This window comes from Pogoniulus pusillus, chromosome 11 (genome assembly GCF_015220805.1).
Source record: "Pogoniulus pusillus isolate bPogPus1 chromosome 11, bPogPus1.pri, whole genome shotgun sequence".
NCBI classification, from domain to species: domain Eukaryota; kingdom Metazoa; phylum Chordata; class Aves; order Piciformes; family Lybiidae; genus Pogoniulus; species Pogoniulus pusillus.
This window is the reverse complement of record NC_087274.1, coordinates 13,102,828-13,120,437: the sequence shown is the minus strand read 5'-3', so window position 1 is coordinate 13,120,437 and position 17,610 is coordinate 13,102,828. Positions and strand designations below refer to the sequence as shown.

Here is a 17,610-nt window from a genome sequence, read left to right as displayed (position 1 = left end):
ACTAGCCCGGGCTGCTCAAGGTCCCATCCAGCCTGGCCTTGAACACCTCCAGGAAGAGGACATCCATAACCTCTCTGGGTAGCCTGTTCCAGTGCCTCACCACCCTCACTGCATGGTTCCATCAAGGGCAGAGCAGTCGGGCAGCCCTGGGCACATCCTGCGGGGTGCTGGTGCCACCAGCGAGGTCAGTCCTGCCCGGAGCGATGCTTGGATGCTGGGGAGGTGGGAAGGGGGCTGCAGGCTCCTGCGGAGCGGCTCCGGCCCGCTGCAGGCAGAGGCTTTAATCTAATTACATGCTTTATTTGCGCCAATTTGTACTTCAATCAATCTCGTTCAGCCAGAAGAAAAGAGGCTGCTGTGGCCTCATTTGCACCTTCTTGTTCCAAGGGAGAGGTTAATGGCAGTTGTCCTGCTGCAGATGCCTGCGGGGCTGCGGAGCAGGCTTTGCCTCTGCGGGGGGGTGCCTGGGCTGGGCCAGGGGTGGCTTTTTAGTCATCTTTGCCCACAGCAGCAGGCAGCAAATCCCCAGCTGGGGCAGAGAGCAGCCTGGCTGCTGCCTGCGGGTGTTTGTGAAGCACTGTTTTGTGAGGATCCGGCAGCCTGCCGGTGGCCCAGGTCATGGGCGACACACAATCACAGAACTCTTTCCATTGCCAAGGTCCTCCGAGCTCATCCAGTCCAACCATCCACCCAGCACCACCAAGGCCACTAAAGAGTGGCCACAGGTGCTATGGACACAAGTTCCTTCAACACCTCCAGAGGTGGGCACTCCATCACCTCCCTGAGCAGCCTCTGCCAATCCCTGACCACTCCTGCAGCAAACAAATCTTTCCTCAACCCCAACCTAAGCCTCCCTGGCACCATTTCAGGCCATTTCCTCTCATTCCAACACCTGACATTAAGGAGAAGTGCTCAGCCCTGCTTGCATCTTAATAACCTCAGGTTCCAGCAGTGACTTCTTTATGTGCAGTTAAACATTTTTCTCTAAGGGAAAGGCCTTTGGAGCTCCCCAGCATCTGAGGAACCTCCTGCAGCTCCTACAAGCGTGGCCAGACCTCAGTGTGGCCTTGCTGGTTGGGGACCACAAGCACAGCCCAGCCTTGGCAGCTCACCCTTGGCAAAGCATTCTCTCAGCAGCCATTAGAGTGACCTTAGAGCAGCCTTCCCGCAGCTGCAGGGGGCTGCTGGAGAGCTGGGGAGGGACTCTTGACTAGGACTTGGTGTGGCAGGATGAGAGGGAATGGCTCTGAGCTGGGAGAGGGGAGACTGAGCTTGGAGATGAGCAAGAACTTCTTGACAGTGAGGGTGGTGAGACACTGGCACAGGCTGCCCAGAGAGGCTGTGGATGCCTCCTCCCTGGAGGTGTTCACGGCCAGGTTGGATGAGGTCTTGAGCAACCTGGGCTGGTGGGAGGTGTCACCTGACACTAGGGAGAAGAGCCCAACCCCCACCTCACTGCAACCTCCTTTCAAGGAGCTGTAGAGAGCAACGAGCTCTCCCCTCAGCCTCCTCTTCTCCAGGCTAAACACTCCCAGTTCCCTCAGCTGCTTCTCACCAGACCTTTTCTCCAAACCTTTCCCCATCTTCATTGCCCTTCTCTGGACCTGCTCCAGTCCCTCAGTGTCCTTCTTTCACTAAAGGGCCCAAAAGTGAACACAGAAGTGCAAATAGGTGCCTATCAGAAAGGCAGTGAGGATGCCAAAGGGAAGCTGTAGAGAGCAGTGAAGTCTCCCCTCAGAGAGCACATGGGAGCAACTGAGCTGCAGGCAGGGCTCAGGATGCTCCTCTCAAGTGGTGCCGGTTTGTCCTGGCACTATCCCACAGGAGAGTTTTTGCCTGGGCTTTCAATAGGGTTCCAGGGGTCTGTGAAGGTCTACAGAGAACCAAAACAATCCCCAACTGTGAACATACCCCTCCCCCCCACACTTTTCCCACCCAGAGAGGGCAGGGCTGCCCTCAGTGCCCCCTCCACACGTGCTGGTGCACAGTGCTCCTGAGCCTGCTTTGGAGACTAAAAGATGTTCGGCAGGTGCCTCTTGACTGGCAGAGCAGTCTGGTCACAGAGCCTCTCTGAGGCTTCCCCAGGAGCTGAAGAATCATAGAATGGTTTGGGGCATTTGTCCTGCACCTTCATTTATGGCTTGGTCTGGCTCCACATCCCAGCCAGTGCAACTGGAATCATAGAATTACAGACTGGTTCAGGTTGGAAGGGACCTCAGAGATCACCTAGTTCCAACCCCCCGCCATAGGCAGGGACAGATGGAAGATGGGGATACCCAGACCCCCACTCACACAACCCCAGCAAGAAGCACAGCCCCTCAGGAGCAGGCAGAGGGGAAGTGGGCAAGCAGCTGGGACCAGTGCTGGGGCCAAACTGTCACGGGTGGGTCTGCCCTCCTAAGCCACAACACCTCCGCCTTGGAGCTCAGCCCACAAAGGCATTTAGGGTCCTACCTGGGGGAAATCAAGAGGAATTTAGCTGCATAAATTTGGATTAGAAATCCGAATCCCCTGGGGGAGAGGGGAGGGTCTCAGCCTAATATCTGCAGTAGGAGTTGGGTACCCAGGCCAAGAAATGTGGCTTTAATCGTTCTGTCGTCTCAGAATCAAGAGGCCTTTCATTTCCGCTCCTGACATGTGGCTTTTGCAGGGGCTTAAAGCTCAGCTCCGAACTGCAAGCACAGCAAGACATGGGATGGGGCAGCAGCAGCTTGGGAATGCTGCTCAGCACCCTGCTCTGCAGCTGCCAGCACCTCCATCCTGCACAACCCCACAGCACCTCCTCCATCCTGCACAACCTCACAGCACCTCCTCCATCCTGCACAACCCCACAGCACCTCCTCCATCCTGCACAACCTCACAGCACCTCCTCCATCCTGCACAACCTCACAGCACCACCTCCATCCTGCACAACCCCACAGCACCACTTCCATCCTGCACAACCTCACAGCACCTCCTCCATCCTGCACAACCCCACAGCACCTCCTCCATCCTGCACAACCCCACAGCACCACTTCCATCCTGCACAACCTCACAGCACCTCCTCCAGCCTGCACAACCCCACAGCACCTCCTCCATCCTGCACAACCCCACAGCACCACTTCCATCCTGCACAACCCCACAGCACCACTTCCATCCTGCACAACCTCACAGCACCTCCTCCATCCTGCACAACCCCACAGCACCACTTCCATCCTGCACAACCTCACAGCACCTCCTCCATCCTGCACAACCCCACAGCACCTCCTCCATCCTGCACAACCCCACAGCACCTCCTCCATCCTGCACAACCCCACAGCACCTCCTCCATCCTGCACAACCCCACAGCACCTCCTCCATCCTGCACAACCCCACAGCACCACTTCCATCCTGCACAACCCCACAGCACCACTTCCATCCTGCACAACCTCACAGCACCTCCTCCATCCTGCACAACCCCACAGCACCTCCTCCATCCTGCACAACCCCACAGCACCACTTCCATCCTGCACAACCTCACAGCACCTCCTCCATCCTGCACAACCCCACAGCACCTCCTCCATCCTGCACAACCCCACAGCACCTCCTCCATCCTGCACAACCCCACAGCACCTCCTCCATCCTGCACAACCTCACAGCACCACCTCCATCCTGCACAACCCCACAGCACCACCTCCATCCTGCACAACCCCACAGCACCACTTCCATCCTGCATATCCTCACAGCATCACCTCCACCCTTCCCAGCCTCACAGCACCACTTCCATCCTGCACAACCCCACAGCACCACTTCCATCCTGCACAACCTCACAGCACCTCCTCCATCCTGCACAACCCCACAGCACCTCCTCCATCCTGCACAACCCCACAGCACCACTTCCATCCTGCACAACCCCACAGCACCACTTCCATCCTGCACAACCTCACAGCACCACTTCCATCCTGCATATCCTCACAGCATCACCTCCACCCTTCCCAGCCTCACAGCACCACCTCCATGCTTCCCATCCTCACAGCACCACCTCCATCCTTCTCAACCTCACAGCACCACCTCCATCCTGTCCAACCCTACAGCATCACTTCCATCCTTCCCAGCCCCAAATCACCACCTTCCCCTTGTCCAACCTCAAAGCACCTGCAGTCCCTCAGGGAATAGGGTGCCTTACAAGGCATTGGGTGCCCACTTCCCACAGCTTTCAGGCTCACACTGACAGTCCCAGCCCTGCTCAAACAACCTCTCAATATGAAGAAACGATTTGAGAAGTTCATTAACAATTGCAAATGCAACTTCTCCTCCCATGAAAAAAAAAATAAGAAGGAATTAAGGAAGACAAAGAAGGTGTTTAGCTGTGAAAAGGCTCTGCCCAGCCAGAGAATTAGCTCTATCAAGGGATGGGCTGAGCTGCAAAGCTGCTGAAGGCTCTGCTGACACGTTCTGCTGAGCTGCCACCGACACGAAGCAGCCGTGCGCCACCTGCTCCCAGCCCTCTGCCAGCAAGGAGCTCCAGCTGCCTCTTCACACATCTCTCCCGCTCTTCCCAGACCTGTCATTCTCTTCCCAGATCCCCTCCTTCTCTTCTTGGATCCCTTCTGCTCTTCCCAAATCCCCTCTTGTTTTTCCCAGATCCCTCCCACTCTTCCCAGGTCCCCTCCAGCTCTCCCCAGGTCTCTTCTCATTCTTCCTGTATCACTCCTGCTCTTTTCCTCCTACTCTTCCCAGATCCTTCCTTCTCTTCCCATATCCATTCCTTCTCTTCCCAGATTCCTCCTGCTCTTCCAAGATCCTTCTGTTCCCATGTTGATTCTCTTCCCAGACGACTTCTGCTCTTCCCAGATCCCCTCTTGTTTTTTTTCCAGATCACTCCCATTCTTCCCAGGTCCCCTCCAGCTCTCCCCATATTCTTCCTATATCACTCCCACTCTTCCCAGATTCCTCCCACTCTTCCCAGATCCTTCCTACTCTTTTCAGATCCACTCCTTATCTTCCCATATCCGTTCCTTCTCTTCCCAGATGACTTCTGCTCTTCCCAGATCCCTCCTGTTCTTCCTATATCCATTCCTTCTCTTCCCAGATCCCCTCTGGCTCTGTTTCTGTTGGAAATGATGCAGGTTTGTGCTTTCCCACAGGGAAGCAGCTGGTGGCTGCCAGCCTGGCAGGGTTGGAGCTGGCAGGAGGGTGCAGGATGCCCCCACCGCATTAGGATGCAGAAGCAGCACCAGGGTCTGGTTGTGCTTTGGATTTGCAGCTCTGGGACAAGGATTTGCACTGAAATATTTGTGCAGCTGAGCAAACTCCAGCAGGGAAGTGCCAGGAGCAGGGGAGGAGAATGTTGGGATAGCACTACTCAGCTTGAACATCACAAGTTCCATCTAAATCTGAGGAGGAGCTTCTGTAATTTCAGGGTGCTAGAGCCCTGGAGCAGGCTGCCCGCCCAGAGAGGTGGTGGAGTCTGCAGCAGAAGAACCTGAGGACAACTTCTGCAAGAGTCTCACATCACATCTGCATCCCCACACACTCAGGAGTCCTCAGAACAGCACTTAAAGCACCCCAGGCTCTCTACATCAGTCTCCTCTCCTCCATCAGCCTGCTGCCCCTTCCTCCCATCCTTTCCCCAGCCTTTGAGCTTGGCTCTGCTGTCAGCCTTCCATCAGGGAACTGACCTGAATCTCAGCAAAGCTTCCTCCAGAGCCTAAGCTGCTGAGATGTCAGCTGATGGACAAGAGCAGGGTCTTCTCCAGGCATCAGCCAGCACTGAAATAACATCCCCTGCGTGAGCAGTGATGTTGCAGCATCACTCCATGCATGTAGCACTGGTTTCCAGCAAACATGGACTCAATGCTTTGCTCTGGCAAGTTTCATTTGCCCTCCCAAAGAGGCCCCAGAGGACCTCCAAAGTCACCCAGGAGGCAAGAAAGTTCTCCATGTAGGAGACAAAGGGAATGAACTGGAGCAAATCCCCCACCCAGGTCAACCAGCCCTGGCAGTTGGAGATTTACACTGATCTATACCAGCTGGCTCTGGCCACTTCCAGTTCAATTCAAACCAGCTGAGGCCCTGGCACAGCATCTGGCGTTGGGAGAAAGAGAAAGAGAAAGGGAAGGCACAGCGAGGGTGGTGTGAGGCAAAGCAGGGTCAGAGCTGGCTGTGGCTGGGTGTCCTGACCTGAAAACCTGGCTCCAAGCCTGTGCCCTGACAGCAAGCAGAGGCTATGGGGTTAAGGTCCAGTTCTGCAGGGCCGGGTGGTGCCTCCTCATCTCACATGCCCACTGGATGGGAAATAGTGCTGGCATAGGTTTGTAGCTCTGATGGGTTGGTCACTGGGATGGCTTTGAGCTGGGATGGATTTCTATCTGGGATGGGTTTGAGCTGGGATGAATTTCTAGCTGGGATGGGTGTGTAGCTGGAATGGGTTTGGAATTGAGTTAGATTTCTAGCTGGGATGAGTTTGCAGCTGGGATGGGTTTCTATCCGGGATGGGTTTGTAGCTGGGGTGGATTTGGACTTGGGATGGGTTTCTATCTGAGATGAGTTTGTAGCTGGGATGGGTTTGTAGCTGGGATGGGTTTCTATCTGAGATGTGTTTGTAGCTGGGATGGGTTTGTAGCTGGGATGGGTTTGTAGCTGGGATAGGTTTCTATCTGAGATGACTTTGTAGCTGGGATGGGTTTCTATCTGAGGTGAGTTTGTAGCTGGGATGGGTTTCTGTCTGAGATGGGTTTGTAGCTGGGATGGGTTTCTATCTGAGATGGGTTTGTAGCTGGGATGGGTTTCTATCTGAGGTGAGTTTGTAGCTGGGATGGGTTTCTGTCTGAGATGAGTTTGTAGCTGGGATGGGTTTCTATGTGAGGTGAGTTCATAGCTGGGATGGGTTTGTAGCTGGGATGGGTTTGTAGTGACTATGCAATGGCCTGGCTGTGGTGTCACTGGGATGTTCCCAGCAGTGGCTGGGGGGCATCAATCACACAGTGTCATCCAACCATGTGATGCCATCCAGGTGCATGCTGTCATCCAACCTTGCGATGCCACCCGACCATGTGATGCCATCCATTGTGCGTGATGCTGCCTGACCATGTGATGGCACCCAACTGGGTGATGCCATCTGACTGGGTGATGCCATCCAACCATATGATGCCACCCAGCCACATCCCATAGAGGACCAGGTCCCCAGGGAGCAGCAGTCACCAGAACAAGGCTCAGCATCCCCACAGCCACCTGGAAGCATGTCCTGTCCCCAGCCCTGGTGGCACTGCCAGGCTGCGGTGCCAGCCCTCCTGCCTGCCCGAGCAAAGGCAGCGTGTCCCAGCAGTGGGGGCCCATTAGAGATGAAATGTTCCTACTGGGGTATTTTATTTGCACACTTCAGTAGAGTGGACACCAAAAGGCTTTGCTAATGCTTCATGGGCTGCTAATTTCCTCCCTGACCCACATTGTCCCGGGGTGACCCCAGCCCCAATCTCTTGGCAATGAATGCCAAAGGCTGACACCAGCCCGGGTTAGGGGGTGACAATGGGGCCTCTGTGGGCTCCGGGCAAGCTCCAGTTGGGAGCTGAAGAACAGGAGGAATTTGTGTGGCTCTCAAAAGCTCTGGGTGGCACAATAAGGGAGGCCCCTGGGGTCTCCCAGGAAGACAGAGGCGGGCAGGGGGAGGCGGGCAGGGGGAGGGTGGATTCCTTTGTGCAGAGCTTTCTTTGGAAGGGAAGGGTTTGCTGAATGCCCCCCTCAGACGACCCAATCAGGGCCTGGCAGATGGATATCACAGGCACGCTGCTTATTCATGGCAGGCTGCAGCTTTGAGCCCTCTGTGTGTGTGTGTGTCCCAACTCCACCCCGCCCCCCTTCCCCCAGCCTTTTATTCATTTTAAGGCTAATTTGTTTTGTTAATGTTTTCTTGCCCTCCCCCTCTCTCCTGTGCAGATTGTGACTCATACTGCAAGGCCTCCAGGGGGAAGCTGAAGATCAACATGAAGAAGTACTGTAAGAAAGACTATGGTGAGTCTCCCCTCTGCTGCTTCCCAGGGATGCAGGGCTGGAGCATCTCCTTCCCCAGGTGTCTCCAAGCCTATCCAGCCCAGGGGCAGGTTTCTAGCTGGATCCCAGCTACAGCCCAGCTCTGCTTGGTGGCAGCTGCTCATACTGGGGTGTGTGTGATTTGGGGTATGGGTTTGCTGTGTTTGGAGAGGAAAGCCTGGATAGTGATGCTTGGTGGAGCAGGGATGCAGTGTGTGACTTGGAAACCATGAAGATGTTGAGACAACCTTCAAATCAGGGTCCAAAGTGTCACAGAATCATACAATCACAGAATTGTTTCAGGTGGAAAAGCCCTCCCACCATGGCAACTGTACCAAACACCACCATGGCCACTAAACCATGTCCCCAAGTGCCATGGCCACACACTTCTTGAACACTTCTAGGGATGGGGACTCCACCACCTCCCTGGGCAGTCTGTGCCAATCCCTGATCACTCTTGCAGCAAAGAATTTTTTCCCAATATCCAGCCTAAACCTCTTCTGGTCCTCATCTCTTTGTGTCTCCTCCTGCCCTGCCCCTTCTTACTGTGCTTTGCTGTGGAGATGAGCATCAGGCAGTTCCTGCCATCCAGATGCTTCCCCCCCCTATTATTCCCAGGCCAGTTCAGAGCCAGGGAGGCTGTGGGGTCCCCATCCTTGGTGTACTCAAAGTCCAAAGCATTGTCCCACAGCTCCAGCTTGGAAGAGACACATCCTGAGCTCCAGCCCTACCTCTCTTCTCCTGGGGATATTTTTAACACGAGTCCATTCCCAACACAGTCACCAGTGGGATCATGCAGGAGGTGCCCAGGGTGACCTGAGGAGGAGAGTTTCTTCAGGCCACACCAAGAAACCCCTTTGAAGCCCTCCCCAGGACTTGAGCAGTCTTTCTCCATCCTAGTTTGGCCATTGCCTGCCAGCACCAAGCTGGCACGGGCAGATGGGGAGGGACAGCTCCTCTGTGGTCGCCCCTGCCCATAGGATCACTCTCTGCCCTTGCCTGGCCAATGCTCTTGGGATGAGGTGAGTGTCAGGAATGGGAGCAGCCTGGAAAACCCAGGAGGAGCAGGTGAAGCACAGATGCTGTGTGCTGGGGGATGTTTGGAAATGCTGCTGAACCTAGGTAAGGGCTGGAAATCATCTCACATCCTGTGGAGGCAGAGCAAAGTGTCTGGAGGAGAGACCAGACATCAGCCTTGGGGCTGGAGCTGGGGAGCAGGTTGGGCATGAAGCAGCCTGGCTTTGAGCTGAGGCTTCAACAAACAGGGAATGATGAGGTGCTGTGGGGCAGGGTTTAGCAGCCACCAGGGCTGTGGATGCTTCAGCATCTGCCAACCCTTCCCCTCCACAGCAGAAAACCAGAGAATCATAGAAACATAGAATGGGTTGGGTTGGAAGAGACCGTAAAGACCATCCTGTTCTAACCCCCTGCCATGGGCAGGGACACCTCCCACTAGCCCAGGTTGCTCAAGGCTTCTTCCAACCTGGCCTTGAACACCTCCAGGGAGGGAGCATCTACAGCCTCCCTGAGCAGCCTCTGTCAGTGTCTCCCTACCCTCACTGTCAATAATTCCTCCCTAATCTTTATTCTCAGTCTCTCCTCTGCCAGCTCAAAGCCATTGCCCCTCACCCTGTCACTCCAATCCCTTGTCTAAAGTCCCTCCCCAGCCCTCCTGTGACCCCTTCAGGTCTTGTGTACACCAAGCCCCTCTAAGCCCATGTATGTAGGTGTGCACCTCTGCAGCAATTTGTGCATATGGATATGTACAGAATTATTTTTTCACCAAACTACCAAGGAAAAACTCTTCCATCCCATCTGCATCCAAGCATCCAGCAGTGGAGACACCTCCTCCCTCCCTCCCACCCTCTCTCCAGCAGCAGCTCAGCAGGTCTGGGAAGTGTGTGTGAGAGCAGAACAAATTCCCATTTAACAGCCCGGCCCTGGACAAGGCTCTTCCCAGCAGGGCCAGCCCTGGGCTGCTCCAGGCTGGCTTTGTGCTCTGGCACCTCCCCAAGAGCCCAGGGGGAAGGGAAAGGGCCTGGAGGCAAAGGTTTTATTTGCATTCCCATTTCTTTGTCTGTTATCCAACGGCAAAATCATACAATCATGGAATGGTTTGGGTTGGAAGGGACCTTAAAGTCCAGTTCCAAGCCCCCTGCCATGGGCAGGGACACCTCCCACCAGCCCAGGTTGCTCAAGACCTCATCCAACCTGGCCGTGAACACCTCCAGGGAGGAGGCATCCACAGCCTCTCTGGGCAGCCTGTGCCAGTGTCTCACCACCCTCACTGTCAAGAAGTTCTTGCTCATCTCCAAGCTCAGTCTCCCCTCTCCCAGCTCAGAGCCATTCCCTCTCACCCTGCCACACCAAGCCCTAGTCAAGAGTCCCTCCCCAGCTCTCCAGCAGCCCCCTGCAGCTAGGGGAAGGCTGCTCTAAGGTCACTCTAATGGCTGCTGAGAGAATGCTTTGCCAAGGGTGAGCTGCCAAGGCTGGGCTGTGCTTGTGGTCCCCAACCAGCAAGGCCACACTGAGGGCTGGCCACGCTTGTAGGAGCTGCAGGAGGTTCCTCAGATGCTGGGGAGCTCCAAAGGCCTTTCCCTTAGAGAAAAGTGTTTAATTGCACATAAAGAAGTCACTGCTGGAACCTGAGGTTATTAAGATGCGAGCAGGGCTGAGCACTTCTCCTTAATGTCAGGTGTTGGAATGAGAGGAAATGGCCTGAAATGGTGCCAGGGAGGCTTAGGTTGGGGTTGAGGAAAGATTTGTTTGCTGCAGGAGTGGTCAGGGATTGGCAGAGGCTGCCCAGGGAGGTGGTGGAGTGCCCACCTCTGGAGGTGTTGAAGGAACTTGTGTCCATGGCACCTGTGGCCACTCTTTAGTGGCCTTGGTGGTGCTGGGTGGATGGTGGGACTGGATGAGCTCAGAGGGCTTTCCCAACAAAACCATGCCATGTCTCTAGGACTAAGGCATGAGGTTTCCTCTGGGTGGATTCTCTGCTGGATAACAAGGTACAAGGTGCTCCCTGCACGAGGCACATCCAGCCCTTCGTTTTCCACCTGCCTTCTCCAGCATCTCCTGAGGACTGAGCTCATGCTGGAGCATTCACTCTCTGAAGAGGGCAGAAAGCAGCCACCTGACCCTAGGAAACATGAATCTGTCCTAATCCAAACGGACCCCAGGAGTTCAGAGGATGGCAGGGCAAGGGGCAATGGGCACAAACTGGAAGCCCGGAGAGTCTGTCTAGAAGGGGAGGAGAAACTTTGTTGTGAGGGTGCTGGAGGCCTGGAGCAGGCTGCCCAGAGAGGTTGTGAAGTCTCCTTGTCTGGAGAGCTTCCAAGCCGAGCTGGTCATCATCACCCTGGGCAAGCTGCTGTGGGTGCCCCAGTGCGGGACTGGGTGATCCCCAGAGGTCCCTTCCAACCCCACCATGCTGGGAATCGTTCTGTGACTTTGGGGTGAGCAGGCTGAGCCTCTCCTAAGTGTGGGAACTGAGGTGCTTCCACTGCAGCCCTCCTGGCCCCCAGCCACCCCGAATTCCCTTTCCCCAGCCCACCCCAGGCTGGGCAGAGAGGCAGCAGCAGAAGCAATGCCCCAGCCCAGCCGTGCCGTGGCGTGGGGCAGCTCCAGGCTTTCGGCGGGGCCGGAGAGGGAAGAAAGGGTTGAAAAGATGCAGGGAAGGGATAATGAAGACTTTGGGTCTGACACCCCAGCAGGAAGCCAATTAGGAAGCTCTTTTCCTCCCGGCTGCGCTGGCAGGGCTGGCCTGAATGTCCTAAAAGCCCTAATTAGCTTGAGCGGAGTCACTTCTGCCGCCGGCGCAGCCGGGCGCTAGCATCCGCCGCGCTCCTCACTGCGGCTCCTTAGCTCCCTGCTTCGTTCAGCGCCTCAAAGGCCATCTCCGCCCTCACCTCTTGCCTTAGCTGCTTGGGTTTCTTGGCTTCGCTGGCTGCGGTTGGGGGGGGGTTGTTTCGTTTCCTTTTGTTGCCTTTTATAATAATAATAATAATAATAATAATAATAATAATAATAACAATAATAATAATAATAATAACAACAACAATAATAATAACAATAATAATAATATTATAATGACGAAATAATAACAACTACATAATAATAATAACGACAAAACAATAATAATAATGATAATGATAATAATGATAATGATAATAATAACTTAATAATAATAATAATAATAATAATAATAATAATAATAATAATAATAATGTTACCGTATTATTAGTTCATTATTGGAATATTTTATATTGCTATTATTATTATTATTATTATTATTATTATTATTATTATGTCGTTATTGTTATATTATTACCAATTTATTATTTGTTTATTATAATAGTACAGTAATTATATTGCAATATTATAATATTAATGTAAATATACTATGATACAATCTGTAATTTAATATAAACTACAGCACAATTAAATATATTACAGTGTAATATTGCAATAAGAATAATGATAATGACAACTATATATACTTTATATACTATAGTATATAAATAGTATATATTTATATACTATTATATTATGATTCTCTGGTTCTATGATTCTATTATCCATTTATTATTGTTTGGTTATTCCAATAATTATTCCTGTTCTTGTTCTTATTGTTTATTATTATTATTATTATTATTATTATTACTAGTTGTTGTTGTTATTATTATATTGCTATCCATTTGTTATTATTTGTTTATTATAGCCTTGAGCTCTGTGGTAAAGGGTTGGACTTGATGATCTGTGAGGTCTCTTCCAACCCTGATAATACTGTGATACTGTGATATTGCAGTAATAATATTGTAATATTATAATATTAATTTAAATAGACTATACTACAATCTATAACATAATTAAACATAATAGAATAGAATTAAATATACTACAATATAATAAAGTCTATAACATGATTAAATATAGTATAATGTAATGGAATATTACCTATAACATAAATATAATATAATACAATATAAACTATAACATTAACATTACATTTACATTCATATTATATTAATGTAAATATACTATAATACAATCTATAATAGAATTAAATATAATACAATAAAATATTATATAATATAAAACATAATTTAATATATTATAACATAATGTAATGTAATATTACCTATAACATAAATATAATACAGTGTAAACTATAACATAAACGTTACATTTACATCCATATTATAATATTAATGTAAATATACTATAATACAATCTATACCAGAATTAAATATACTTTAATATAATATAATATAGTCTATAACATAATTTTATATGTAATACAATGTGATGTAATATTACCTCTAACATAAATGTAATATAATATAAAATATAACATAATTAAATATATTATAGTACAATGCTCCAATAACAATAATGATAATGACAACAACAACAATAATAATAACAACAATAATATTTTTATATTATTGTGATTATTATATTATTATCAAATTGTTATTGTTTGGTCATTATAATAATTGTTTGTTTTTATTATTATTGTTATTATTATTATTATTATTATTATTATTATTATTATTATTATTATTATTATTTTCAGTTGGGCTCTTGCCCTCTCAATGGGGTTTGGTGCAAATATTTGGAGTGAAAGAGGGCACAGGGAGGGCAGGCTGGGAGGTTTCAGGGACCAGGTTGTGGTGGGGAGGACAGGTGAGAGTTGGAGGAACTGCAGCTCAGGAGATTTGGTTCTCCTGCTCCTGAGGTACCACACACAGGGGTTGGATAATCCTCATCCTGCTTGAGTCATCCTCACAATTTGTTCCATCCTTTCATCTGGCTGCTTCATAGACACTCCTAGGGATGATTTTCCACGGATGCAGGGACAAGAAGGGTGCTGAGATCTCCTTAGCCTTGGTACAGGAGTTCAGCAGTGGATGTGGTGCTGAGGGGCATGGTTTAGTGCTGGCCTGGCAGCGCTGGGTTAGTGGTTGGCCTCAATGGTCTAAAGGTCTCTTCGAGCTAGAATGATTCTGTGGTTGTCTGACTCTGTGAGCAGTCCACCACGGCATAGGCAGAGCCAAGCTTTGCCTCAAGCTGTGGCAGCTGAAGGACATCACCAAGCACCAAAGCCAGCTTTGGAGTGGTGAGGCACAGCTGACCTCCCTTCTCCCCCAAGCCTCAAAACCATGAAGAATTGAAACCTTCTCTTTTATGAGCCACCACTACCTAACTCCCTGAGGATTCATTCAGGGGAGCCAGCTTAGCTGCTGCCAAAAATTCCTCCTGGCACCTCTCTGCATCTCCTCACACCTTGTGTCCCTTGGGAGATACTGGAGGAGACTCCACCTCCAAGATCCCCAGGCAAGTCATCACTAAAAGTGGGCTCTGCACCCAGGCTCAGGGGAACCCACAGGTCCTGGCTGCAAAGTTAGGGGCAGCAAACTGGCCGTGGGTGAAGGCAGCTGTGGCAGTGGCAGCCAAACCTTCCCCAGAGCTTTCACTCCTTCCACTTCATTAATGAAAGGGGAAAAAAACACAAGGCCAGGGGGCCCTGACATCAAAAAAAGTCCAGACTGTGTATTTTAGAGCAGAGTTTCCTGTAACCACCTCTGCCTGCTTCCTTTTCCTTCACTTTCTCCATTTTGTCAGCCTGGACCCAGGCAGGTCAAAGGTTGATGCTTTTTTGGAAAGGGTTTTTTTTCTGTTTGTTTGCTTCCAGCAAAAGAAAACATTGGCAAATGCTCACAGTTTGGTACCTCCTCAGCAGAGTGGGAAATACGTGCTCAGAGCTCAGGCTTCTTGGGTTTTCTTCCTTTAGCTTTCATTTTTTTCTACACGAAAGCATCTGGCTGCCATGGCAGCCTCTGACAAACCACCACCACCACCACCTCCTAGAGATGCTGCGACCTGTCCACGAGCCTCCGTGGGCTGCAGAGCCTCCCACAGCCTCAGATGGTTTTGCACAGTGGAGGTAGTGAAGAGGGGGAGATGTCCCTCCCTCCAGCTGCTAGTCCAGGAGGTGAAACTGGGGTGGCACAAGGCTGAGAGAGGAGTTTTGCTGGTACCTCCTGAGCTTCCACTCTGTTCAGTGAGCCCTGGCCAGGCTGGAGAGCTGGGCAGAGGGAACCTCGTGAGGTTCAGCAAGCACAAGTGGAGGATCCTGCCCCTGGGGAGGAACAGCCTCCTGCAGCAGGATGAGGGAGGGGGGACCTGCTGGGAAGCAGCTCTGCAGAGAAAAGGAATACTGGGGGACAGCAGGTTCCCATGAGCCAGCAATGAGCCCTCGTGGCCAGGAAGGCCAAAGGGGTCCTGGGGTGCATGAAGAAGAGTGTGGCCAGTAGGTCAAAGGAAGTTCTCTTCCACATCTGTTCTGCCCTAGTGAGGCCACGTCTGAAGTTCTGAGTCCAGCTGTAGGGTCCCCAGCTCAAGAGAGACAGAGAACTGCTGGAAAGAGTCCAGTGGAGACTGCAAAGCTGCTGAGGGGCCTGGAGCAGCTCTGTGAGGAGCAAAGGCTGAGAGCCCTGGGGCTGAGAGCCTGTAGAGGGGTTCTGAGCAATGCTCAGAAAGAGCTAAAAGAGCTGTAGGGGGCAAGAGGCTGGGACCAGACTCTTGTCAGTGGTGCCCAGGGACAGGGCAAGAGGCAATGGGCACAAACTGGAAGCCAGTTTGTTTCAGTTCAGCCTCCATTTGGACAGGAGGAGAAAGTTCTTTGTTGTGAGGGTGCTGGAAGTCTGGAGCAGGCTGCCCAGGGCTGGGTGCTAGGTTGCACTGGATGAGCTTGGAGGTCTCTTCCAGCCTGGATGAGTCTATGATTCTATGATTTCAGGCACTGGAATGAGCTGCCCAGGGAGGTGGTGGAGTCACCCACCCTGAATGTGGTGCTTAGGGATGTGGTTTAAGGTGAGTCTTGTAGAGTAGGGTTCTAGGTTGGACTTGGTGATCCTGAGGGGCTTTGCCAACCTGGATGTGATTCTGTGTGTGACTCTGAGGGGTCAAACCCCCTTTTCCTCACGCAGCCTCTGAGACTGGACTTGAAGTTCGTTTTCTCCCTGCCAGCTCAGACTGTAACATCTTTTTCCTCTCCTTGCCTCGGGGTTGTTTTTCCTTCCAGCCGTCCAGATCCACATCCTGAAGGCGGAGAAAAATGCCGACTGGTGGAAGTTCACCGTCAACATCATCTCCGTCTACAAACAGGGCAGCAACCGGATCCGGCGCGGGGACCAGACCCTCTGGATCCACTCCAAGGACATAGCCTGCAAGTGCCCCAAAATCAAGCCCATGAAGAAGTATTTGCTGCTGGGCAACAACGAGGACTCTCCCGACCAGAGCGGCATCATTGCGGACAAAAGCAGCCTGGTGATCCAGTGGCGGGATACGTGGGCACGGCGGCTCAGGAAGTTCCAGCAGCGGGAGAAGAAGGGCAAGTGTAAGAAAGCCTAAGGGAGGAGGAGGAGGAGGAGAAGACACAGGAGCGAGCGAGAGGGAGAGACTGACTGTGCATGCTGCTTTGTGTAGAGCTGGGGTGCTGGGGATGGTGGGAGGAAAGGTCCTTCGCGCCGCTGGGCTGGGCTGGGCTGGGCTGGGGGCAGCCGGGGAGGGCCGAGCGTGGGGCTGCTGGGGTCTGCGCCTCGGGTTTGGGGAGCAAAAGGCAATGGGAAAGTGGATGGCAGGCAAGGGGAGCGTGGGTGGGCAGCGCTGCTGCAGCCCCTCCCGGGCTTCTTCCTGCCCTGGTGAGTTGAAGGAATTGGAGACGCCAAATTGCCTTCCAGCTGCTAACATCTGCTGCTCCCAAAGCAAGAATCACAGAACGACAGGGGGTGGAGGGACCCTGAAAGCTCATCCAGTCCAACCCCCCCTGCCAGAGCAGGATCACCTGTACCAGATCACACAGGAAGGCATGGGGACATCAGAGCTCCAAGGAGCTAATCAACAGCCACGCTGGAAATCAAGTGCCCAGCCCCACAGGCACCTACTGGCAGCTTAGGGTGGTCAAGACAGCTACTGCAGAGGAAACTGAACAGAGCCTGATGGCTGGGGACAGCTCCAAGGAGCACCTCGTGGGTGGTTTAATGGTTCTTTGGTACCAGATTGCTGCAGCCATCACCTGCTGTATGGTACCCATGAGTGCCCAAGGTCTCCAGCTGTGGCCATGCTCTGAGCCTAGGTTACACACAGCAAACAGGAGGCCATGAATTCCATGTGGGCATAACTTATGCAGTGACTCCTTGCTCCATCCTCCACAGCCCCACCACTGGGATGCCCTGGTTCCCTCCCAGCCACCCATTCACAGCCAAGGAGCTAATAACCCAAGGAAATCCCAGGCTTGCAAAAAGTAAGTTGGCACCCAGTTCCTGTAAGTGCCCTGGAAGATCTCACCCATCACACTCCCTGAGTCTCCACCATGGCCACCTCTGAGATCTCCTTCACAGGCTTGGGCACCTCTGCTGCTATCAGCAGGTTGGTGAACCCTCAGGTGATAGGAACTCTGTGCAGATAACCCCAAGGTCCTGAGTGCTTTCACTCCCAAACTCACCCACCTCTCCTGAACCCACCCAGGTCTGTCCTCAATCCCTCTGGAGCGCCTTGGCATCCCTGCACAAAGTGTCCAACCCCCTAGGGAAACAAAGAGATGGGACAGCAAGTGCC

General features: G+C 51.9%; 1 protein-coding gene across 1 annotated transcript in view; it reads left to right on the top strand.

The window, feature by feature from the left end:
- NTN1 (netrin 1) overlaps nt 1-16,532 on the top strand; it is a 122,231-nt gene extending 105,699 nt beyond the window's left edge. The window contains exons 5-6 of the mRNA XM_064151110.1: nt 7,894-7,968; nt 16,076-16,532. Coding sequence (XP_064007180.1) covers nt 7,894-7,968; nt 16,076-16,404 — 404 coding nt within the window. The 3' untranslated portion in view covers nt 16,405-16,532. The remainder of the gene's footprint in view (nt 1-7,893; nt 7,969-16,075) is intronic.
- Nucleotides 16,533-17,610: the final 1,078 nt, after the last annotated feature.